This window comes from Fundulus heteroclitus, chromosome 10 (genome assembly GCF_011125445.2).
Source record: "Fundulus heteroclitus isolate FHET01 chromosome 10, MU-UCD_Fhet_4.1, whole genome shotgun sequence".
NCBI lineage: Eukaryota > Metazoa > Chordata > Actinopteri > Cyprinodontiformes > Fundulidae > Fundulus > Fundulus heteroclitus.
In genome coordinates, this window is record NC_046370.1 from 7635575 (window position 1) to 7662154 (window position 26580).

The 26580-nt window shown below is 38.1% G+C and overlaps 1 protein-coding gene across 2 annotated transcripts in view; it reads left to right on the forward strand.

The window, feature by feature from the left end:
• The window catches only part of LOC105918765 (testican-2), a 58771-nt gene that overhangs the window by 24488 nt on the left and 7703 nt on the right, over window positions 1-26580 (forward strand). Inside the window, exons 3-7 of one of the 2 annotated variants that reach the window (XM_012853924.3) lie at window positions 5930-5938; window positions 11266-11311; window positions 20364-20478; window positions 25423-25531; window positions 26033-26141. In XM_012853924.3, coding sequence (XP_012709378.3) covers window positions 5930-5938; window positions 11266-11311; window positions 20364-20478; window positions 25423-25531; window positions 26033-26141 — 388 coding nt within the window. The remainder of the gene's footprint in view (window positions 1-5929; window positions 5939-11265; window positions 11312-20363; window positions 20479-25422; window positions 25532-26032; window positions 26142-26580) is intronic. The other variant, XM_012853931.3, reaches the window with a different exon arrangement.

Here is a 26580-nt window from a genome sequence, read left to right on the forward strand (position 1 = left end):
TATATGGCACCTATATATATATATATATATATATATATATATATATATATATATATATATATATATATATATATTGTGACAAATCCTCCTCAAAATGGTAGTTATAAAATGTTGTGAAAAATACTTACAATTAGGTTCGCAAGGCAGAAAACCAAAAAGCCAGTTTTATGGGAACCAGTAGAAAAAAAAAATGTAATATGAGCCGTTTATAACTTATGTTCTTATGTAACTATTCATTTAATTACTTAGTGCAAAAAAACTCCCAGTGATCCACATCTGCATCTGATTTCATAATAAGAAACATGTTTTTCTATTGAAAAAAACATAAAGAAATGCATTTGGTACTGGTCCTCTAGTCCCCTTTGTGAAAGTGTAATTTATTACACTATTTCTCTTTATCTCAGATTTTTACAATAAGTGTAATTCAAAAAAGCACCCAGTGGGATAAAATGTGATGCTCATTAGTTCCAAGTGTCACTAGTTATGTTAGAGCAAGAGTATCAACACAAAAAAATGGACAAATGCTTCAGCCACATGAAATTCTGGATCTTCTCAAAACAGATTTTTTTTTTAATCCTTCAAAGTGTCTTGCTGTTTTCAGTAAATCTGGCGCTATGTTTATTTATTTATGTTTAATACTGATTGAACTTTTTCACATTATGCCTCATTATAGCCACATACTTCAATGGATTTTATTCTGACTTTATGTTATAAACCAACTTAAAGTAGCACATGATTGTGGTGGGAATAGAAAAGGATACATCATTTTTTAAATTCATATACATCCAGCCCTATTTTTAGCCTGATACCCCTAAATTAAATCCAGCGCAATCCCTTGCTTTCGAAAGCCACCACATTTGAAGCGAAGCCATGACTGAAAGGAAAGTTTGTTTTCCTTTAACAAGTGTGAAACTTTGGGGTCATACTTGTCAACATATGAAAAAAGTTTAAGACGTCTGAAGGCTTTTGGAGGGCTTTATATCAAAATACTCATTGAAATAAAATATGTCAGGTGTTTTAAAAGAAACAAATGTCTTTCTTAGCCATTTAGCCTTGATTTCTTTGCATTTTGGTGAATTCTGGCAAAGCTCTGTCCTGCTAAAACATAGTCATTTCTGTATTGTACAGAGTGTTGTCGTTTTTTATTTTGAGTTTTGAAGTTTAAGTGTTGCAACCTTTTTATTATAGTTTTTTATTCTATAACTTAGTTATATTTTCATGGATTATTTTGTCTCGGTTCATTTTAGTTCTTGACCTGGTAACCAATGTGACTTTGTTGTATTGTTGGATTCTTATCTTATATTTGCCAGTGTTGGCGCCTATAACGTGATACTATTTCTGCTGTACCTTTGGCAGTTTATGACAAATTCTCTTTGTTAAGTGGTTTATTTTACTGTCAAATGGTCCAGAGCAAATCGGGGGGGGAGGGGGGGGGGGGTTTGCAGAAATGTTCTGTCAGCTCAAAAGAACTCGTAAAATAGATGTCATTATTTTAGACATTATTATATGGCACCAAATCCAGTGTCACGCCGAGTAACTGGAGCATCGCGAGTCAAATCCCATTACAAACGGCGTTGAACTTCATATCTTTCAATGAGACAGACATGCAGTTAAATGGTTTAGGAGCAACCCTGCTGCAATCATGCTGTGCGGGAATCCAATGTGCATAAACAATTTTTTTGCTGTCATTGCTCGTGATTAGAATGTTTTCCCCGTGCCGGGGAACTGGCTGAGGTTTGCGGCTGGCGGCGGGTTGAGGAGCTTTTTAGTGGTATTTACGTCTCCGGCAGACAAGGCCCTGGCAAGGTGAGCTAGACGTTAACTCGGAGGAGCGCAGCCAGGCTTGCGGCCAAACGTTGTCAGCCTAATGCCGGCGAGCAGTCCAGGAGGAGCAGCCGCAGCATCTGGATAGTCAAGCTCCATTAGGCTCCTGGCTCTGTTTTACACCGGCTTGCATTACAGCCTTGTTGACAAATGGCAGAAGAGGTGGTGTGTGATATGAATCAGCTCAGGGGACCTCCAGCATGAATATCATTCCCCCGCCGTTGCTCCCTGATCCTTTCGCTCCCTCGTTTGCCGTTGTCGAGGAATTCTAGAAGCTGCCTGCCTGGGATTCAGAGGGACGACTCTCAACCTCGGTGAAGGACTAAACGCAGAACCTTGCTGCCACACTGCTGCTGGCAAAAAAAAGAAAAAAGGAATCTCTGCAGGTAGAACCTTTGTTGGACTCATATCAGTCCGGGCGACTTCCTACAAATAATTAGCTGCAGTCCATACGTCTGACGCAAGACATGAGTTGAACATCTTTGATGACAGGCCCAGTGCAGGCAGCCTTACGGATTCATCGCCTGATTACCCAGATATTTCATTATTGCTTGTTATTAATAATGGCACGTCAACATGACATTTCAGTGCTTGAGCTTCAATTGTCAAGGTGCAAATCTGGTAATTAAAAGTGGTTTTCTATGATATTGTAGATGCCACTGTGACAGGAGGTTTACTGCAAGATATTTTGACTCTGGCATTTTTCTATATCAAAAATGTTCTCTCTTGCAACATTTTCTTAATTGTTTAATTGAGGTTTCACTCGTTTTCTGCACACAATAACCCTGCTAAGGGTTCTGGGGGGCGCTTTGGAGAATAGGAGAGAGGTTCAGCCCGGACAAGGCACCAAAGCAACACATAGACAGACAGCCATGCATGCATCAGACACCAATTGTTTAGCTTAGTTTGGTTTGCTGAAGAGGTTGAACATCAATATGGATTTTAAAAATAATATTCCAAACTCTGCTTCATTTGGTTGATAAAATTTGTTTAGCAATATGTAACAGTGAATTAGGTTATTTTCCTTCACATTTTCAAAGATACATCCTATATAATACTTTTTTTTTTATTTTTTTTATTTTCCTTAAGACATTTTTGCACCATGGCTTGGCCAAACACAAATACAAATTAGTGTATATATATATATATATATATATATATATATATATATATATATATATATATATATATATATATATATATATATATATATTGCCTAAGTATTCAAATAAATCAATGCTTGTGTGGTTATGTCTTTATAGGATGTGGGGTCCTGCAGGGATTTGTATTAGGACCCATTTTATAAGCAGAAATTATTTTTAGTTTTAATGTTATGTTTAAATGTACATCTAAATTAGTTACATTTACATAAAATATTTTCATTTTTCTATCTACTTTGGAAAGATTTCAATTATGCAAGTCTCTTCTACACATTTCATGGGTGTTTTCAGTAATATTTATTCTGTTTCAGGTAAACTATCTAAATCTCGTCAAGTCTTTTCTTTTATTTGCACCTTGTACGTTAAAATGTCACACGAGTAGCTACCGATCCTTCTTTCATTCGCACGGATTTGGTTTGGCAAAAGTTCTGTAGAACTGTGAAATTTAGTTCGTCTGGTCGCATTTTTCCAGTCAATGTAAGATATTTACAATATGCAATATAGATAAAAGTTTAACTGTCATGATCCTCAGGTGTTTGGGTTTGAGCTTCCTTTTGTGATGTTTTTGGTCATTTCCTTGTCTATTTATGTTCCAATATTCATTTAATTTCCCTGTACTCATTATTGCTTGTAAGGTGTTTCCGTATTAGTTCCTCTGTTTTTAGTTTCTTAGTTTGTTGTGCTCTGTTTTTGTGCATTTCTATTTATTTCTCTTTGATCTCTGTTAGTCTTTTTCCATTGGTTTAGTAGTTTAATTGTGTGTGAGTATGTTCTGGTCCATTCATGTTAATTAGTCTCCCACTGTCAGTCTCCCTGCTTTCTCTCTGCCTCAGCTGCTCCATATAATCCCCTGATTAATTTATCTGCATTGAGTGTGATTCTCACCTCTTTTCTCAGTATTTAAGCTCACTGGTTGCCGTTATACTTTGTTGGATCCTCCAGTACACTGCCTGATGTTCTGGTGTGCTGAATGTCCTGTTCTCCTTGTGCCACTCCCAATATTTTTCAATTTTTACAAGGCTTTTAGCAATTATTACCTGGGGTGGCCCTTTTAAGCGGGCAGTATTTCAAACTCAACAGAGAAAGTAAATAGGATAAAGCCACTCATTCTTTAAAACATGACAAATGAATTTAAGAGCGATCCAATGCATGACTAAAGAAAATTCAAATTAAAGTAAAAAATAACTATCTACAATTGGTAGAAATGTGGAACAATCTCTCTGGTTCTCTGCCTGAGCAAACAAGTGCACATTCCTTTTTCATTAGAATATATTTTAAAGTTAATGCAATATATTTAAATGGACTACAAATAATATCTTATAATCTATATTTTATTAATGCATTTTTAACTTCAACCACCCCTATTTAGCACCAATCAATACACTGTCTTTTACAGTCTGCATCATCACTTATCGATTTAGAAAAGCCCTCCTGACATGATTCCTTCTCTCAGAGGTTTTTGACATTATATTGATTCCCTTCTCGGGTCAGGAACTGTAGGTCTCTGTTGATCGAACTAATAGTAAAGAAGTTCAAATAATTTTTACTACCTTTCCGGTCACTTCACTGCAACTGCTGTATTTCTGATTGAAGAACTGTAACCTGATGCGAAAACAGAATAAATTGCTTCCATCTGCTTGACTTGATGGATGTGTGTGCATTCGTTTTGTTCATTTTTTGTAATCCCTCCACAACGTTTTTTGCCAAATACAGCAACATTAGGAACATCTTGTGATAACAAGTATTCATCAAAAAATGTTTGACTTAGAATTAGAAATACTTTTTTATAGATTGTCGTATAGGTTTGGTCTCTAGGAGATGGGGTTTAAAACTATACCTTTTGTACATTCAGAATCAATGACATACCCAAACTTTATATTTTAGAACAGGGTTGAGACAGGTTGCATTTAATTTCCACTTATATCGATACTGTTTAAAGACTCAGAAATAACAAGAATGGGACATAGAAATTAATTAAGTAAAACATGAAAGTATGCCATATGTAGACGATGTTGTCCTTTATTTGAATAATCCAGAGTTAGCGCTTTTGACGTGATTTGTTTCTTTAAAAACAACATTGTTAGAATACAAGTTAATTATTAAAAACCCAAAAAACCCTTACATATTATCCAGATTAGTCAGAGACTGCAAAACACTGACTGCAACGGGAAAGGAATCGATTATAAAGCATGTATTTGCTGATACATGTACAAGACTTAGCTGTTTTTAAAGAGAAGTTTGGTGAAATAAACCATACAATGCTGTGTTTCTCTTGGAAAACACTGGGGTTCTGGAGGATAAAACACACAGGGAGGGGCTGAGGTGGGTATTGATGTGTAATGCCCTTGGACTGAAGCCAGGGAGGTGAAATGGGATAAAAGGGAAACAGTCACTGATATGTTGACTCAAGGTTATCCTTTAAAGAAGCTATATATTTCCGTGTTGTCAATGCTTTGCTTAGTTTATTCTTGTCGCAACGATAGAACCCCCCCATCTCATTCACATCTGCCTGTCAGTATTTAAAAATTCTCACCAATTCATCCCTGTGTTCTCACCAAGCTGAATGCAATGTGTTACAGCTGAACCACAACTAGCGAGCTGTAATGGAGCCTGTTGTCTTTGGGGATGTAAACACAGACAGCGAACAGAGCCCATCCTAGTGATCAGGACCCCTGCCAGCAAGCAGAAGTGGCAGCTGATCATATTCCGTTAATAGGTTCTCATAATCCTCTGTGAATGTCTTGTGCGATCCCTCGGGAGGAGCCAAACAGCTATGTGTATTTGCAATCAGTGTGCATTACGGTCTGACAGTTTAACTCCTGCCACGGCCCACTGGCTTTCTATATGCTAAACACTAGCAGCAATAAATCTGTTTGTAAGTTTTAACATGAGATTTTTTTTTTTTTCTTTCTCCCTTCCCTCCACGCTGCTGGTCTCTGCCACAGGAAGTTGAGGTTAGTGTCTCCTTGTCCTTTATTTTATAATGTGATGTGTGCCTCGCAAGAGTATTAGTGCCGCTTGAATCTTTTCAACCACAAATCTCAATGTATTTTGTCCGCAATTTTAAGTGACAGATTAGCACCAAGGGTAGAACGGAGAAGTGGAGAAAAATATTTTTACTCGGTTTTCACTTTTATTTTTTGCATATGAAAAATGTAAAAAGTGTGGTGCAAAAATGTATTTAAGATAAGACGTTATTCATCCTCCAAGGGGGAAATTGAATTGTCACAGCAGCAAGATAGGGCAAGAAAGTGCACATTGGGGAAGAGGATTTAAATCAAAACATTAAAAGCACTATATAACAACTAAAGCAGATATACAAATTAGGATGAAACATATCTGTATTGGTAGCATTGAATATTTACAGGTTTTTATTATACTGTCTTTTTGCTGATTGGAGGAAGGACCTTCTAAAGTGTTCCTTCCTGCATTCGGGCAGCTGCAGCCTGCTAGTGAAGGAGCTGCCCAGAGCCACTACATAAAATGTCCATGGTAACTTTGTGGAAGTTACATGAATGAGGCCAAACACATGACAGGCTGGACGAAATCCTGCTGGAGGCTGCAAAAGACTAAGGCTGGGCCGGAGGTTCACCTTCTTAGGCGGCCAAAACGACAATGAAATCGTTTAAAAGATCAAAGATATTCATGTTTTAGAGTGGTTTTGGCAAAGTCCAGCACTATACTTAATTTGAGTATCTGGGACTATCCTTAAAGACTGATGTCCACTGGTGCTATCCATCCAGCCCGACTGATGTCGAGGTCTTTTGCAAAGAAGAATGAACAAAAAAAAATCAATCTCTAGATGTGCTAGTCTTGCAGAAACACACCCCAAATGACCAGCTGCTGGAATTGCAACAAAAAAAAGAGGTTGTATAAAGTATTGACTTGGCAGGACTGAATTCAAGGAAAGATTTTCCAGATTTTTGGCCAATTTAAAAAAAACAACAACATATATTACTTTTCTTGTACTCCATAATTATGCATCGCTTTGTGTCCAATAAAATCCACTGAAGTCACAAACTTCAGTGGATTTAAAGGTCGTAAATACTTTTTGCAGGGCACGGTGTGTGTTTGTTCAGTGACCTCTTACAGGCCACATGATGGCTGACAGATAATTCTTTTTTGAAGCTCTAACAAAGCCAAATCAATATCATACAGCGTAGATTACTGCCGCATTGGACTGCAGCCTTTGACTCCGACTCAGCTGCAGCACGATTACAGTCGGAGTTAGGCGCATTAACATGCAAAACACAAAAAGCTAAAAGAAAAACAAAACCTACAGCCAAAGTCAAATTCACAGATGCTTCACTAATGATGAAATAATACGAAACACAACTCATGAATAAGAATGTATTCTTCCTGAGCTGAAAACGGTAATATCAGCGATGGGGGGGGGGGGGGAAGGTAAAAACTCAAGGCGTATTCCTCTTATCTCTCACTCTGTGCACAGTTTTTTGGAGCTGCCTTTTGGGTGTTCTTGTTCAGCTCGACTTGAGAGCTCAGCCGGCGTATCCTCTCACCAGAATAAGCCTGAGCTAAAATGATCAGACCTGATCCTCGGGGTCCTCGCTGGGACTTGTGCCAAGCAGTTGATCCCCGCTGCCCTGACAGAACGGGCCAGAGTGGATGCTGAAAAAATGTGGGAAACAGAAATGATCGTTCCGGCACAGCGCCTTCAGGGGCAACTTTAAAAAAAAAAAAAAATTGTTAGTTTGCAAATATTTCCTCTGCAAATATTTCCGCTTCACAAGGCATGACTGGGGACGGGTTTAAAGTTCAGAGCACTCCTTTGTCAAGATCACTTTATGTTAGAAACTATTCCCGCAGCATTGAAAATGAGTTCAGCGGGTCATTCTTAACCATGAGATAAACAGCCTTCTTGTCGAAGAACTTCAAGATCTCTCATGTTTTCTCACTTTTCACAGAAGTGAAGAGGTGTAAATAATTTTTGTTAAATCTAAACTATCTCTCAGTGTGTTGCCAAGTGAACAAATCAATGAGGGAATTTCTCCAAAACAGTCAACAAAATACATAAACATTGACATGCAAAGATATGCATAAACCTTGAACCTGTCCACATTTTGTAAAGTTACAGCCTGGCCCTTTAATTTGATTTATTTGGATTTTCTTTTTGTGATAACAATAATTGTCTATGCATGTGCAAGTTAAATCTATAAAGGATGGCATTTGTTTCCCTGAGTAAGGAGATTGTAAAAAGACTTTCCTTCCTATTGAAGTCCAAAACAGATATTGACAACGGGATGCGGTTCGGTAGACGTTATTCTCTTTTATGTTTTTTGACATTGCTCTTACCGATCTCGAAAGGGAATCCTTTGTCTGTAAATATTTTAATTGATGGATGATTCAGTGTTCTGTGTGTAATGATGTTACTTGTTTTTTTTTCTTTTATTCTATGTTTTATGTTTACACCCATTATTACATTTTAAGTTTGTAAAAAATTGAAGATCAGACCTTTTTTAGCATACACATATGGTTCAATAAGTTACAAATCTGGACTACATCATCCATTAATAGATCACCCATAACAATTTGGTGGTTGGGGTTATGATTAATTGGATTAGCAAATAAGAAATGCATGGCCCAATTTACTTACTCCACTGCATGCTGGGACATAATTGGTTGTAGCTCTATATCAAATTTTTCTTCCTCCTTACTAGAGCTTCATGAGGGAATTTTGCTTAGAAATATTACTTATGGTTTATGCGCCAGTGCTTCTTTTGCTTTTTGTTTTTTATCACTATGAATAATAACAAGCTAGATTTTGTTAGCCTTGTTGCATCCGTCCATCATCCATGGATCCTTTCAAGACAATATACAGTTTTAAATAGGTTTTCATATAGAAATATCAAAAGCACGATGTCCATCTGTCCCACCAAGTCATTACTTTGTAGAACCAAAATAGATTAAATCATTCAGATTAGATGGTGAGTCTCTAAACATCAATTTCCAAATGGACTTTGGTCTGGACTATGAATGGGTCTTTCTAAGACATAAATATGCTTTGATCTAAAATGTTCCTTTGTACCTCTGGCTGCATCATTTAGGACCACTGAACTGCTGGAATGTGAATATTTGAAGTAGTCTTAAGTTATTTTGCTGTCTAAAGAGAAGGATTCCCACAATATGCCGCTGCCATGTTTCGTTGAGGGGACGGTGTTTTTAGGGTGTGTATATGTCATTTACAAAAGCATATGAATCTCAGAGGGAAAAGATATAAAGCTATTTATAAACTCAAATTGTCTCAGATTATTGAAAACTAGAGATCGGTTGCTGAAAAAGTTTCACAAATCAAAACTATCTATAGACAGATTAAATTCCACTTCAATGAGGAATAGGGTAATATTAGAACTTTGAAGAGCTAAAACAATTTTTTTTATTTTGGTTATGTAAAATGCTAATGGAAACTCACTACAAATCTGGCAGAACATTAATAAACTTCTGGTAAGACAAAAAAAAAAAAAAACAAGGAAAGACAGCGATTTAGAATTGAACATTGACAAGTTTGTTGAAGACCCTGCTGTATTAGCAGAAGGCCTTAAATGTATTCTTCTTAGGTTCAGTACAAGAAATAGCTGCAGGCTGTACTGCATCTGAGGAATTCCATGATCCAACAACAAATAATGAAAGTTGTGTTCTAAAAATCATAGATGCAATAAAAAAAAATCCAAAGCAAAGGACTAATCTGACTTTGATGCAGGGCTTCTTAAATTTCACAAAATGTTAGTAAAACCAATTACTCATTTAATCAATCTGTCTATGAAACACTCCATTGTGCCACAGACTTGGAAGATGGCCACTGTGACTCTAATTTTTAAGTGTGCTTATAAAAGTAATATGATTCATTATAGACCAATTAGTATATTACCAACCCCGCCTCTTGCCCAGTGAATGCTGGAGAATGGCAACCCCTGCGACCCCATGAAGGATTAAGCGGGTCAGAAAATGGATGGATGGATGTTATATTACCAGTGTTTACAAAGGTGCTTGGAAAATTGGTTGCAAAACAGTTAATTATACATCTTGAAAGTGGCCTGACTCTGTGCAATTTGGTTTTCGTGCCCACCATGCTACAGAAACTGCAATAACACTATTTATAGAGAAAGTAAAATGGATGGACTCAAACTTGTCTAACCGAAAACAAGCTACTGTGGTGAATGGAGCGACATCATCCCTTGCAAACCACTAGGGGTGCCCCAAGGATCAGTCCTGGGACCCATTTTGTTTTCTTTATTTATTAATAATCTTCCAGAGGTTTGTAGGGGTGTGGACGTACAGTTGTATGCTGACGATGCTGTGATCTATACAAGTGCAAAATCATCTGATGAAGCACAACAGCACTGACTCATATTTAGATGTGGCTCACCAGGTCCTGTCTCCTCCTGAACACACAGAAAACAGTCTGTATGATGCTTTCTAAAAGAGCCACAGATACCAGGCGCTCCTATGTGTTTTTTTGGATATGATGACTTACAACTAGTATCAGAATTTGAATATGTGGATGTGCTGTTAGACACTAAACTCTCCCTTAAAAATTATATAAAATGACAACACAGAGAATTAAGTACAACATTTCTAATTTTAATAATCTTGCACTTTAGGGTATGTGCAGTATATTTGTACTTTAGGGTATGTGCAATACATCTTGCACTGTAGGGCTAGTGCAAAGTTCAAGAAAATGTCACAACTACTCTTTTGAGTATGTTAATATGTAATAGCTGCCGTCTGTCTTCAACCTGAGTGTATTTTGTGTGTAGTTTGTTGTTGTGAGTGACGCTAATGTACTATTTCTGTCTGGTCTGTTTGTAATGTATGTGTTTTATGTTTCTTTTATTTTAAATTTAATGTTAACATCAACCTATCCAGGGACTACAGATGGAAATTACCCAATGGCTACAATCTGGCATATTTACATATGATATTTATGTTCATTAATATATACTGCGTTTGACACACCCATCCATATATTCACAGCATAAAATGTAGAAAAACATCCATGCACAGACACCTAACGGCAGTAATCGCCAATGAACCCTGAGAAAACCAACACATTCGGTGGGAGAACATGCAAACTCCCTCTTGTATAATGACCGAATTTACTCTGTATGAATGTTATTTATAGCATATGACTCCCTTCTCATATATTCTTGAATTATGTATGCTTATCTGGATTTCCATTAATGCAAGAGCAAGCTTTGCCTGTTGTATTTTCCCCTTGGAATAAATAATTAAATTGCATAATGCAAATATATTTGTTTTACAGGATGACTACATCAGGAATGCCGAGGAGACTGCTGGCTCTGATGAAAGTAAGTCAGAAGAAATTAAAGTTCTTTTTTTCCCCCCTGAAATAACAAATTGATCTAAGCTTTCATTTGAAGTGCCCTTTTATGCTGAATGTAAAGAACATTTTGCGACACTATACACTGATGCTCACCATTACCAAGACAATCACATTATATAAAGAAAAAATGAAAAGGAAAATGCCGTTTGCCATTATGCATAATTTGTAGGCAATAAAGTGGCATGGCACATATTATGAAAAGCACCGACTTCTTTTAGTAGTTGTTGAGGTCAGCCAGCTGGTGGGGAGTACTCTCAGCTATAGCGTCTGAGCTTTGTTGAGGGTGAGAACACAGCTGTGATTCAGAAAGGTAGAGGTTGTGCCTTCAGTAGGATCCATTAGTTTGAAAAAAGCCAGCTATAATTGCTTTTGTTGCTGTGGGCTCAAGTCAGAACTCCCACCAAGCTTTATTTTCATCTGCAGGGGTCGGTTCCTTGGGAGAAAAAGAAAATCTCACCTTTTGAAAATCAGCTGCGGAGGAGGAACGGAGAACATGTGAATTTGAAGTTTAGTTACCAGAAAAATATTGTTTACTTAGGAATTTTAGAGAATACACAGCGAATGTACTTTTATTGATTTCCCACTTTCACCAACTCCTTTTGAAAAGCAATGTTTTTAAGACATTTAAGGACCTAAATGTGCAAAACAATTGTGCTTCAGGTTAATGACCTTTCACTGCTTCAGACACATTCTGATCCACGAGTACAGCTCCGAAAATTAGAATATCATGAAAAAGTTTGATATTTTTTTCACTCATTTCAGAAAGTGAAACTCCTAAATTATATAGATTCATCACACATCAAGTGAAAAACGTCAAGCCTTTATTGCCTATAACTTTGATTGAAGCGCTCAGATAATGAGATCCCAACATTCAGTATCAGAAAATTTGCATATCACATAACATTAAAGATTATATTTTAAATAGAAATGTCAGGCTTCTAAAAAGTAATACTTTGTGGGGCCTCCTTTTTTCATGAACCACAATATAAATACATGGAGGCATGGAGGTGCTCAGCCTGTGATTGTTTTCATAATCTCCCGTCAGGGAAGGTAGACAATCTTTCATTCATTAGTTTCACTGAAGATTTTAATGCGTTCTGTCTCAGAAATACAGGAAGAAGTGACGTTTCCTACTTACATTATCAAGTTGCTCTGAGATTCTGGTCCACAGCAAACAAATTTTAAGAAAAGCATCTGCAGTTAGGTGCATTTTGATGACATCTATAGCGAAACATATGCATGATATATTTACAATCTTCTTTCAGGGATGGGGAGACAACCTTTCCTTTATTAGTTTTGCCAATGATTGTCAAATAACGTGACCATGCACCTTTAAGTCAACACTGAAAATCCACCTGTTTAGAGTTGCTTTTGACCCATAATAATAGGAACACTCTCCATCAACAGTGTATTAGTCACGTGTTTCTCCTTTCAAACCGCGAAGGTCCGACCAGTAAGGCAAAAGGACAAAGGCATATATAAAAAAGTATTTTCTATTTATTTTTCCAAAAATTGTTCACAGAAGATTTCTAACATCAAATCTCAAGAAAAAACTGACCTACCACAATGAACACACAGGGGAATTTATACACAAAGGCTAGCCTACACAAATGAGGAGGGGTGAGAGACAAAGACAACAATACATCAACCTAAATAACTAATTCAAACCAACATATCTTGACTACAACACAACTATCAAAACACGACAACCTAACACCACAGAGGTTTTAGCAGTTATGTTGTTAGTAGAGAGAGAGAGGTAGATTCTTTAACATCAAGTCCCCTGCTTCCAGCAGCCTGATGGTTTGTTCCATTTCCTGGTTTGCCTTTCAACCAGTCCTCTCCCCCAGCCAGTCCTTCAAACTCAGCAAACCAGAAATTAATGATTGCAATAAACAAAAAGGTGTTTACTAAATGTGTGCACCCATAATAGTAAACAACCTAATGCAAAAACAATTATATTGTGTGAAGACATTTAAATAAATACTAACACTGAGAAAAAGATGGAGGAACCTCCACGCAAACCTAGAGGTATGGTCCGGACCTTCGGTGCAGTGTGTAGCCCATGTTTACTTCCTCGTTCCTGAGCCAATCAGATGAGAGTTCTCAGGGTTTCCAAAACAGCATTTGGTATTTTATCTTGGCAAAAGAGCAGCAGCCTGCTAACATGGAAGCAAGTCAGAGAAGTGGACCAGAAATAGAATAGAATACAAAATCATACACCTATCCCGTGGAAGTAAAAATTCAGTGGGGTTTCACAGCAGCAACAGACCGATGCGGAACTGGGGTCCGTTCTTCGTACGTCGCTAACTCAGTTAGCTGGATTTGATTGTTGACGATTTGGCATGATCTTGGATCGTTTGGTTCTTCGAAAGACATCCTGCACTTGTTGCCATAGCAACATGTGCGCCAGCTTAAGCCTGCTCCAGAGCAGGCTTATTTCATGTAAACAAGATTAGATCACGGCTGTATAAGCGGAGGAGATGGGGAAGTCTGCCGTAGCCATGTCAATTTTTACGAATGCAACCTGTTGCGGAAGGTGCAAGAATAATTTGCAGAGTTTTTCGAATTAATCGCGTATTGCGCAATAGACAGGATCCTTTAGCGCAGCGCGACAGTGTAATTGTAGAGAGATTTTTCTTGGTGGCTGTTATAAACAGACAAGCACATCATCTAACAGTGGCTTTTAAAGAGGAATAAGTGGTGTTGGAGCCATAAATCTAAAATATTTAAGTTATTTGTATGATAGTTTGCTTTTTATTTTTATCATATTCAGTAAGAAGATTTGTTCGGGCCATTTTATTGTGAAGTTTAGTTTTACTTTGAAAGGCTTGCTTCCTGTCGAGCCGTATATTGTATTAGAAAAAACTATGGATGGATTATCTAGACACGGAGCAATACAGTTTTACTGTGTAAACTGTGGATGACTTGGAAAAGGAAGATTTTCATTTTTTATGGATAAAGATTTTTTTTGTTAAAATTCCCAGTTTGCATGTGTCCTTTACTTCCCGTGTCTAAGAAATGACACTGAAATTTGGATCTCTTGACATAAAAAGTGCCTTTTTAAAATAAAGTGTAATAATTAAAGGCTACCATTTTGTAGAATAATCTTGTATTTCACTTTTACTTGTCCCCATGTTCTAGTGGGTCCCGTGGAGGCTCTGATTTAAAAGAACAAATAATATCAAATTATTAAAATGCAAAAATTCATATTGTAGAAAGTGATAGAAACATTTACCATGGACAGTATTGCATTAATTTGTCTGCTGCTTTTTTGCCGGCCCTCTCTCCTGGCTTTAACAGATTTTGAGGTGTTTTAATTAATGACTCAAATTCGGCATAACCTTCCATTAAAAGCTCGTGTTCTGCTTGAGAGAAAAACTGTGGGCGTTCTTTGCTGAACAGTCAATAGCAGCGCTGCTGATCAATGTTTCTACTATCGATACATTTCCCCTTTTAAACAAACGCATGAACGCGCAGTTGTCTCAGATAACTCAATCCAGCCATACTAATCATAAACAACAGGTGTGTTCAAAGAACCCAATTAGCTGGATCATGATTAGCCGGATGAAATCATCTTGGATGTGTCATTTGATCTCGGATGTTTTAAGCAACGTACGAAGAACGGACCCCTGGATGTTCTCTGTGGCAGTTGTTGGGTATCTGTTATTGTTATGTTTGCAACACTAGGTGTCTTTATTGCTTGTTGCTCCTTTAACTATAATGTTTCCAGTTTAGCTTCAGTTAAGATTATGGTGGTTGCTGTGCTTATTTCCACTGGCCCATTTCACTCTAGATCCAGCTTAAAGCTAATTCTTTGAAAGGTCAGAATAATAAACTGTGTCATCAATCATTTCAAACACTCACCTTTAGGAGTGCTGCTCACATATATTGCAGCTAATTTGCGGACCCTTTTCAGCAAGACCCTACTGCAGCGGGAGCGTTTGGGGTCGGACTTCACACTTTCACCGTGCTGACTTGAATTGCGGAGAATGAGCTCAAGACTTTTTCCCACTCATCTGCATACACGGCAGGAGGAATAACTTGTGTAATCTGGAGAAAAAAGGCCTCGCTTGCCGGAGTGTGGGTGGCTTTCATTTGAATGCGATTGATTTCATCCCCCATCACAGCTCCCTCTGGGACTAATTCTGCAGATCTAATTGATCAAAAGACATCTTCTTTGCAAATTTACCAAGACAGGAAAGGCTCCTGGAGGGTATAGTAGCAGACCTGCAACAGAAGATCCAACAGGAAACTTCAGACTCTGACAGGAGCCTTTGAAGTGAGCTGATTGAGACATCAGCGAGACCCTACAGGTTGGGAGTGTTCTTAGCAGTGCCCGATCTGATCCTTTGACTTAACAGAGGAGCTGCCATACTTGACCCTGACATCTTTTGTATGAAACAATTAGGCTTTCTTTCGCTTTTTGAATATTTTCATTAAAATTTAAAATTTTCTGCAGCTTCCCCAAATCCAAGAATATAAAAGAGTCATATGAGCTGACACTCTAATGAACTTGTCACCCTTATGCTTTAATATTTTTCAGACATAATGGGGTGACCAACCATCTTTAGGTTTCATTTTAACCCAGAGCCACCGCTGTGCCTTATTAAATGAAAAAAAAAAAAAAAGGTTCTTGAATGTTTCACTGATGGTCAAATCCAAATCCTAGGCACCATGTTTTCTTGAGGATTCTGATGTGAAAGCATCCCAATCATATGAAATGAAAGCAGATGGATTTGTTTGCCAACATGAGAGAAAATCAAGGCAATTAAAAAGCATTTCCACCCATATACACCACAAAGGTTTGGACTCACCTTTGTCATTCAATGTCTTTTCTTATATTTATCACTTTCTACATTGCAGATAGATTGTGAATACAAAAAAGCTATGACTCAAAAGTATATAGAATCGTGTACCAGACACATAATTGTGAAATAAATCAAAACACATACGTATGCGTATGCTGATTTGTCAGTCGTGGCCTTCGCTCAATGAGCTTCATGGGGTTAGACACCTGAAATGGTTTCCCAGCTGTTTTGAAGGAGTTTCCAGAGGCAGTAATAAAATTAAAGACAAACCATGGAATGAAAAGGCGAGCCCAAACTTTTGACTGGTAGTGTAGATTACATAATGTTTTGCTTTTTTGACCCACTTAAAATTTTCTGATCATTATGCATTTTAAATTCAGACTGTTGTCAGGCTTGTCTTGGTTCTAGAGGTCTTGGAGTAATCAGGCCTGAGTGTGACTAATAAAAGTAAATTCAGCTTCTACAAAAATATGGTCAGGCAAAGGTGTTCTCATAGGTTAGGTTTGGATATTTATTCACATAACGAAGCTGTCTAACTCGAACACATCTTTTCAGCTCTACTCACAAATTATATTGAAATAGGGTTAAATTCCTGGCTTGACAACTTGACAATAATAATAATAATAATAATAATAATAATAATAATAATAATAATAATTATTATTATTATTATTATTATTATTATTATTATTATTATTATTATTATTATTATTATTATGTTGTTGACCTAAACCCACTTTTAAACCTAATTAGGGTCAGAGTTAAGTTGTTCGTGCCCAAGCTTTAACTTGTCAACAGGCCGATTTTACATGCAATGAAATCTGTTTATTGTTTCTCTGCTCTGTCAAATCATAGCTGAGCAGAGATGAATAAAACTGTTGCGGTCACAAAATCTTTTAGATTATTTTTATTCTCATTATTTTCAAATTTTATGAGCTACGTACAAACACAGCATAACACTCGTTATTTTGACTCTGAACCTTATGGCAAAGACTTCACGTTGAAATTTCTCTTTGGGGGTTAATAAAGTTGTTCTGAAATGGCTTTTTTACCTCAGTGGGAAGTAGAGCTCATATAAATGGTTTTGCAAGACTCTAATAAGGTAAGGTACGTTTATTTCTATAGCACTTTTCAGTAACAAGACGATTCAAAGTGCTGTACATGAACAGAAAACATTAGACATAGAAAATACAAAGGAATAAGCAAAATAAACCCTTGACTAGACTTATTTCATACATTAACAAACATACAGAAAGACTTAATTGTTTCTGTTAATAATAAGAAATAAGCTAAGTATAATATTGGGGATTTCTGATGATAAAGTAAATATGTCCAACCTTTCCAAAGCTACAAATAGAATAACTTCTTTTGTTTCATTGTTTCACTGGAACAGGTTTCCATCCATCCATCCATCCATACATCCATTTTCTAACACATCTATCCCTTGTGGGGTTGCGAGGGGTGCTGGTGCCTATCTCCAGCTGCCAATGGGCGGGAGGCGGGGTACACCCTGGACAGGTCGCCAAGTTTCATCACTAAAAGTTTAAAGCTTAATTTTTTTCTATTCATGCATTTCTTAACACTACAACTTAAGGTCTCTGATCTAACCTTTCTAAACCACAGCTAAAATGGGAAAATTGTTTCTATTCAGGATAAAGTTTCACTTGAACGAGCTTTATCACACAAAATTCTAAGAAAGCTACAGCTTAAGGTCTCTGATTTGACTTTTCTGACTCTACAGCTAAAACAGAAAGCAGCATAGTAAGGGAAGAAAGCACAGTAGAGGCGGTGTGTGTGTGTGCAAGCAAAAGAGCGAGACTAAAAAAAAATTTCTAATCTAATCTCACTCATAATCATTTTCTGTCTAGGTCTTTTCTGGTGTTTTAATAGCAACTGAAACTGAAACTGAAGAAAAACTACAACAGATCACAATAAAAAATAAAATGTTCAAAAGGTAGATCAGCACCGTATCACTAGGCCCATTCCAAAATAAAAAAGCTTGGTCCAACGTAATGTTAAAGATGTATGTCAATCTATAATGGAACTTTATCACACTTTTCTGTTATTGATCACTAATTATTTTCATTAGGACCAGACCCAGTGTCAGATGGTGCGCTGGATGGATGGCTAGCTGGATAGATAGATAGATAGATAGATAGATAGATAGATAAAACCTCAGCTTTGATGCATGTAGCTTCCTGTTTTCTGCTTAAAGTCCCACCAGCTGTTTAAAAGTTGCAGACGGAAAGAACAGTTGATATGCTTTGGTTCTTCCCTCAGTGACAACTTCCGCACAGAAAAGCATTGCCATCAACACAACCTCTTAGGCTTTAGGGATGCTGCTAATCAGAGCCAGTCAACTGAAAACTTGCCTGATTCCAGGCACCTTGATACATCTTTACCGTTTTTACGACTCCAACTTTACACCTATTTGTAAACTTCTCGGATGTGTAATTTTATGTTCAGTTCAACCCCCACACCCACCCTCCATGATGCCTCAATTTAGATATACTGCAAATAAATATGCTCCATGTTTTACTCTCTCGCCACATACAGATTTAATGTTAGAAGAACTCAGCAACTGTACGTTTTTAGAAGCTCAGTTTGAGAGGAGACCTAATTTCTCCATATGTTACACCAGGATTTCATCAGCCACCCCCCTCCCCAAAGCCTTAAAATTATTATTTTAACTCTACTTGAAGTTTGACTCTGAGTTGAATCTTGCATTATTAACAGAAAATTATTTAATGAAGGCTTATAGTGACCCACATTGAGTTTTAATACATATAGGAAAGGTGTTCGTAAAGTAACATTGAAAATGCAGCTTTGAGGACAATATTCTATGCAGACTTTTTAACAAAAGCCCAAAGTTCCTAAGTAAGCTGAATGTTTGTTTGTTGTTGTTGTTTTTTTGCATATTTGTGTAAAAAAAGATGAATCAAAAGCATTATCATCGATTGCTTCCTAATAATTTGTTAGTCTTGAAATTTGCACAGACCTTGTTGTTAAAATGCATGTTATTGATTCGTATTCTTGTCATTATTATGATTATTATTATAATAACAAGAATAAAAACTACCATTGTTAAAGAATGCACTATAAAAGGTAAAATACCTTGATCAATTTATGTTTTCTCTTGATGTCACAGTATCAGCCATGGGTTCTTTATAAAGTTTTCAGTTCCATCCTACCTGGCTCCTTAAAGCATCACCTAATCACCAGAGCTGCAGAAATCTGGCTTTCTGCCACTTTGTCTGATGACCAAGTTGACTGAAGCAGCTGCTTGGAGCTGACTCAGGATTTCGCAGCTTAAATTTCTCTCAGCGACTGCCTTCTGCCACTCACTTTCAATTTTATCTAGAGCCTCTAAGCTTTCTGAAGCGACAAATGGACTGCGAAGGTGCGACATCCACTTTCCAGTGGCATTGACCGTTGGCTGAGGCAGGTGGAAGATGCTGTGCTATTTCCGTCTCGGTCTATCAGTGGATAAAGAGGCTGGCATTGAACCGTTTGGCTCTCTGAAGAGATGGGGAAAGAAAGATGCAGAGAGAGAAGGGAAAGGGGGGAAGGGTGTGGACTCTTAAGGAGGGAAAAAAAGGGAATGCATGAGACGTAGATGGGAGTGTTTGTTTCTGCGTGAGCGAGAGGAGGTAAGATGGGGAGAGACAGTGACGAGCTGACACGAGAGAAGTGAGATGTGGCAAGCCGAGAGGAGAAGATGCTCAATCAGTGCTGTCAGGTTTTCTTGCAGTCAGAGACAACTGGCTGAGACTACAGGCGTCGCTACAGATGATGTGCCGCCTCACTAATGACAACCGGGCGTCAGTGTTTTTGGCAGTGCAGACAATTGGCTCATTTGTGAACACTGCTGGAATTATTTTTCACTGCGCACTTCCTGATTTTTATTGCACTTGCTTGTATAAAAGATAGTTTTCGTGGGAAGGAAAAGATCGTTTCAGCCGGCGTATGGAATGAACAGAAATTCATAATGCTGCACACACAAAAAAACACGACGGCGCTCTTGTTTTGCACGTTGCACTCAATCAATCTCCTGAACACACGCTCCTTGTCGAAAGGAACTAAAAAAAAAACAACCACACGTCTCTCTTTTCTCTGTGATAAAAATAGAGATTTTAAGCTTTAAACTTTTTAAGTGTGACTGACGGCTCTGAACTTCCAATGTTGATTTTTGTTTTGTGCTCACAGCTGTCGACACCACTAAGGACCCCTGCCAGAATGTGAAGTGCAGTCGGCATAAGGTGTGCGTTGCCGAAGGCTACCAGAGGGCCACATGCATCAATCGCAAGAAACTGGAGCAGAGGTAGGAAAGGTCTCAGTCCTTGAATAAAGATGGGTCTCTGTTTGTGTTTAACAAAAGAGTCAACAGTTTTAAAGCTTTCTGAGTGGACAAGCAGGGCCTTAACAAAGTATTTATACCCCTTAGAACATTCTCCATGTTCTGTCGTGTAACAACTACAAACTTCAATGTGTTTGCCTGGAATGTTATATGACAGACCGCTACAACAGAAAGCATAATGCAGAGGTATAAAATGTGTGGTTTTCAAAATGTTTTACAATTAAAAAGAATTGGAAAGGTGTGGTGAGCATTTCTATTCAGCTCCTCTGAGTCGATGGAACCATCTTTCCCTGCAATTAAATCGGTAAGTCTTCTTGGGGTATCTCTCTAACAACGTTGTACAGAGATTAACGTTTTGAGTTTAAGCTCAGTCAGACAGATTTCTAGTCTTGACAAACATTCTCAGTTAGAGTTCGGTCTGGACTTTGACTAGGCCATTCTAACAAATTAATATGTTTTTATCTAAACCAGTGGCGTCAAACTTTTTGTCACGTGGGTCAAAATTGTCACGTCCAAAGTACTAAAGAGCCAAAAAAAAAGAAAAATACAACAAAAAAAACAACTAAAACTACCAAAAAATGATATATATTGTAGTTCTTAAACCTGCTCCACAAAATGTGAACATGTAATATTTTGATTAATCAAATTAGTTAGTTTTTTGTAGGAAAGGGATGTATCAATCATTGTAGATGCAAAAGCTTCAAAAAGGTTTTGCACATTAGCCACATTAAAATACAAAAAAAGGATAAAACTGTTGTCTGTTCTCACCAATAAGAAAAGGTTTTGGTTCTGTTCTGATTTGATTTGATTGAATTTGATTTTGTAACGTGCCTTGACATGACGTGTTGAGATTTGACGCTATATAAATAAATTTGAATTGAATCGAAAAAGCAGATGTTTTGATGTCCCAAAGTCTGCATTTGAGCAAAGGTAATTGGACAGATGTGGTCCCGTTTACTAGGAAAATAAACAGAAAGTAAAAAGTGTGTTTATTAAAAGACGAATACTTTGTGTTGTTCCAAACGTTTTCAAATTGGAAGAAGATTTTAACTTGTATGTAATAAATTAGCCCTAATAAAAAGTAAAAAGTCTCCATCTGCATCAACCATGTGTGTTGAGGGGCCAAATCATTATTGAATTGCAGTTGGTGGGGGCCGCACAAAATCAGTCAAGGGGCCGCATATGGCCCCCGGGCCACACTTTGGACACCACTAAACATTTCTGTTGCACAAAGTATGCATACTGTTGTCGTCATGGTGGACAGTTTGTTCAGGATTATATGCAGTGTTGCTTTTCTTCCACACATTTGCGGTGTCCCCTGCATGGCTTGTGGCAAACTACCCAAAAGAGTTTCTTTTAACATTACTTTCTTCTTGCAACTCTTCTAGAAACCCAGATTTGTGGCAATACCTTCATAGCTTGTTGGCCATCTTATAAAGAGTGATGTTTGTGCTTGGTATCCAAGTCTTGGCTGAACGAATTTATCACAGCAGGATTTTTTTTAAAAGCTTTTCTGCTTTGTTTTTTTTTATATGTCGAGGAAAGGTTCCAATAATATCACTTAAACCATCATACACAGCTGACAGACGGTGTGGAGAACTGGAAGGGAGCGAGCCGCTACCACGCAACCTTTTAAAAAAACAGCTGGAGAAAACTGCATAATGTCCTTGGCATCTGTTTAAACGGAGATTAAACTGCATAAGCACTGTGATGGAAAAGCATATAGGTTTTAAAACCGCGGAAACAAAGAGATGGAAGAACTTAAATGCTTTGTAACTGTGTCGTTTCAAAAGCATGGTGAGCCAACTCTACATCAAATTATTTATGTTTAAAACTCCTGCCAAAATCGACAGGTACAGAGCTGGAAAGAACAACGAAGCTGTGATTTTTGATTTGGTACCTCTATTTTTGTGGCTCTATCTTAAAATAGATTTGTGTCAGTAGATTCGAAGATGGCAGCTATACTGGCGTTACGCGAGAAGATGTAGCCGCTGCTTACCCTGTTAACTCCAGGGCACACTTTAACGTGTTTTAACAGGACAATGATCCCAAAGTCACATTAAAATAGGTTTGAATTGATATGCAGGATATTAAGTTGCTGAAATGGTAGTACCGACCTCGATCCTATTAAGAATTCATGAACTTGGTTTAAAAGCAGACTTGTGCCAGGAAATCAACTAATCTACACGAGCCCTGCAAGAACGGTGGTCAGATTTTCAGTGAGAATCGTTACAGAAGAGACTGATCGTTTTTTCGAACAAGCATTTGGGTTCTTTCAGCTTGAAAAGTTTGGTGCAAAGCGATCTACAATAGGTTCCAACTTGTACAGCCTGTTCTTATTTATGAAAATCAGTGAGTCCACCTTGAGAAAAATAAATAAATCAAAAAACGTTATGCAGAAGCCCACAACGAATGACCTTAAAATTGACAATAGATTGCTTACCCCATGGATTAGTGGTATGTAAACTTTTGCACATCACTGCAGCAGCTAGAAGTATGCGTCTCTCCTCAGAAAGAATCTTCCCTTTTCAGTTGTGTACATCTTTTTAATTCCCCTACCCTCCCCTTGTTCATTTGTTCCTCTTTGATTGAAAAGCAAATGAGCAGTGTTGCAGCCTGAGACGAATTAATGGAGTGAATTATTACTACCTGAGAAGACTATCTGCAGCAACAGGCGTTTATCTTTTTCAATAAAGTGCATCATGTACAGACCCGCTGCTGAGCTGAGGTTTGGGGTATGGGGGTGGGGGGGCTGCGTGTCGAACGGTGGGTAATGAGCGAGAACGCGGCCGCACCAGATCTTCCCAGCACAAATAGATAGCAGCAGCGGCAGGAACAGTCGAACCTGATGCTGTTACTTGCTAAACCTGAAAAAAGCGTGCTTTAACGTTTTCTACTTTATTGAGTGTTATAAAAACAAGGAAAGGGACAAGCTGGTGAATATTGGATTCACCAGCTTGAATCCAATAGGGGGGGGGGGGGGTCAATCACTAAAATATTTACCCGCTTGTAACTAATTTGATGTCACACTCCTAAAAAACATATCTGCTTTGGATATTTGTGAGCTGAAATTGAATCTCACTGAGAAGAATAGTTGAGCTACAGGGCAAACACAGAAAGACTGGTTGAACCGATAATTGCTATGAAATGTTTTACTTTAAAGGGAGATGACTCCTCTACAGCGGCTTTATGGCACGGCGTCTTGACTGAAGCACTACTGTGTAATCAGGCGGTTTCCAGATCATCCGACAGCCAGGCAAAGCAATGATTGGCGGTTTCGCAGATGCGTTGGGAAACATTACAAGCAGATGATAAAGCTTAATTAGGGTCGCATTTGGGTTTCGTATGAGGCTGGTTGGTCATATGCAACCACTGGGTGCAAGAAAGCCCTCACACTTGTCATCCCACCACAAGTCGCAAAGAATAGCCCCATACAATCACGTTTGATTTGTTTTTTTTGTTTTTTTTACCTCTGAGATATAAAAAGAGATGCAAAAAGTCTACAAAACCATACTAACATTACATTTTTTTTGTGACGTAAAAAAAAGGAGACAGTTACAGCTGTATCGTTTAGCTAAATCTATAATTTAAAGGCTTTAGATTTCTTGTGGATATTCAGGCTCAAACATATACATACAGTCTTCACTGCAAAAATAGACCTAAAAATAAGATTTTTTTCCTTGATTTGAGCAGATAAATAGGACTATTTGCCAATGGAATAAGATTTCTGCACTTAAAATAGGAACAATTCATCTCCATCATCTTATTTCAAGTGCAGTATATTCAATTATCTTATTTTAGGGGTAAAAATACTCATTCCGTTGGCAAATAATCTTATTTACCTGCTCAAATCAAGGGCAAATACATTAATTTCAAGAAAATTTTACTTATTTTTAGTTCTCTTTTTGCAGTAACTTAACCATGCATCCCCAGTATTTGGTTGGCTTCTTACCAAGTTGCATAGAAGCCTTAACATTGTTTTGCAGCTACCGATGCGTTAATGGCTAGACATTTGACCACTGTTCTTGGCAGAGCCACTGTTCTTGGCAGAGCCCCCCCCCCCCCAAAAAAAAAAAAAAAACACTAGGCCCCCAGGCTTATTATAAACTGGAACATTATTGAACAACCGGGTTTGGCGTCCACAGGGAAGTGAGTTCAAGATCAGCGTAGTCTGAGCGAGTGTAAAGCAAGAAAGTAGGCCTACTCTGAAATAGGCTTCCTCAAGCTCGCCTGAAATGCGCCACAGAACACACCGTCGAGCCGAACGCCTCCCGGAAAACAGTTTCATAAGACAAATCATACAAAGACTGACCTACTTAGCCACAATCCTGACAAGAATTCTCAGGAGATTCAAAGTGAGCCTTTCAAAGCTAAGAACACCTGTCACGCAAGGCGGTGGAGGCGTCATGCTGGGGGTTTGTTTAGCTGACAGTGGTAATGGTGCACGGTACAAAAATGGGTGGCACAGCGAGGGACAGAAAACAGCTGATTTGTATGAGCGTTCCGATTCCTGATAAGAAGAGTGCTTCAATGTGTATTAAGAATGCTGCCCAACACATAAGATATTTTTCCTCTGTAACTACATTTAGGACATTTGGCCAAATATTCGTAGGGGTGTATGTATCTGTTTGTGCCTAATTTACTGCCTAATTTTGACACTGTGTCAATTCGAGAAAATTCACGACAAATATACATTTTTGAAACAGTTCTTAGTTTTTAAAAGTCCCCCGCTGGAAGAAAAAAGGCCCATATTAGTCATTAAAAGTCCAAACATTGGTTTGTCATGTCAACTACAACCACTCTGATGTCAACTTGAAGTGCATGTAACCTTCTGGCTGGGATTGTATATGCAAACGGGCATAATATATGCATGTGAAATTCCCTTTTATCGTTATTTTTTTTTCTCAGAGTTAAACAGGCGGGACAGCCGGAGCTCCATGAAAGCAGCTGCAAGCCTTGCCCTGTTGCTGCATCCTCCCCTGTATGTGGCTCCGACGGACACAACTACGCTTCAGAGGTAACACAGCACACACACGCCGATATATATATATATATATATATATATATATATATATATATATATATATATATATATATATATATATATATATATATATAAGGGAAAGCGGCCGTGTCATCTCTTTAAATAACGAGATGAGGAATAGTCAAGTACAGTTTCCTGCTGCACTGACACACACGTGGGTGCAACAAGGCCACAGTCCATCACTGCTCTCAGCAGGACAAGTGAAACGGGCGTTATGATTAATGGCATCCGTGTTTTACTTTTTCTTTTGAGCAACGTCACCATGGGCTGTCCGCCGCCAGGACGCTATTGATTTACCGTGCACTTTTTTAATTTTGACCTTGCATGAGGAAGACAGCAGAAAACGACAGCTTATTCTCGCTGCCTTTCCTCTTAAGTGCAGTGTCTCGTCTGAACGAGCAATCTCTCTTTCCTGCGGACAGCCTCATAAATATTTTATCTGCATTCGTGCCTTTCTCGCCCTCTCTCATGCAGTGTAAGTTGGAGCAGCAGGCTTGCCTCACCGGCAAAGACCTGAGGATCATGTGTTCCGGATTTTGCCCCTGCGCCACCGCTCCTGCTGCAAACGCTGACATAAAACGTGGCAAGTACCTTTTCTTTACCTGCCGCTTCTGTCAGGCACCTCAGTCAGGGGACTCTTTTTACCCTAAAGCCACGCATGCAGAAATGTTACACTCTCACCCAGAGTTTTGCAGCAAACACCCCAGTCATGGCATTAGATTGAACTCTAATTATCTCGCTGAAGATCTTCCCTAAGGCCTTCAAACCATGCAATATTTACCAGTTTATTTAGATGTATATCAGTAAATGTCAAAGCTTTTTGCTGACGTGAAACGATCTTACTGCATTGGTTGAGCACTCGGTGAGCTTTTGCATTGAACGACAACTCAGAATAGATAATTAGGACTTTGAATAGGGGTTTATTGTTGGACTCTGAATGCAGATGGTTTCCTCTTAAATGTCCTATTTTCATCTGAATTGGTAGGACGTCTAACCCAGGACAACTGCGTTGAAGGGACTGC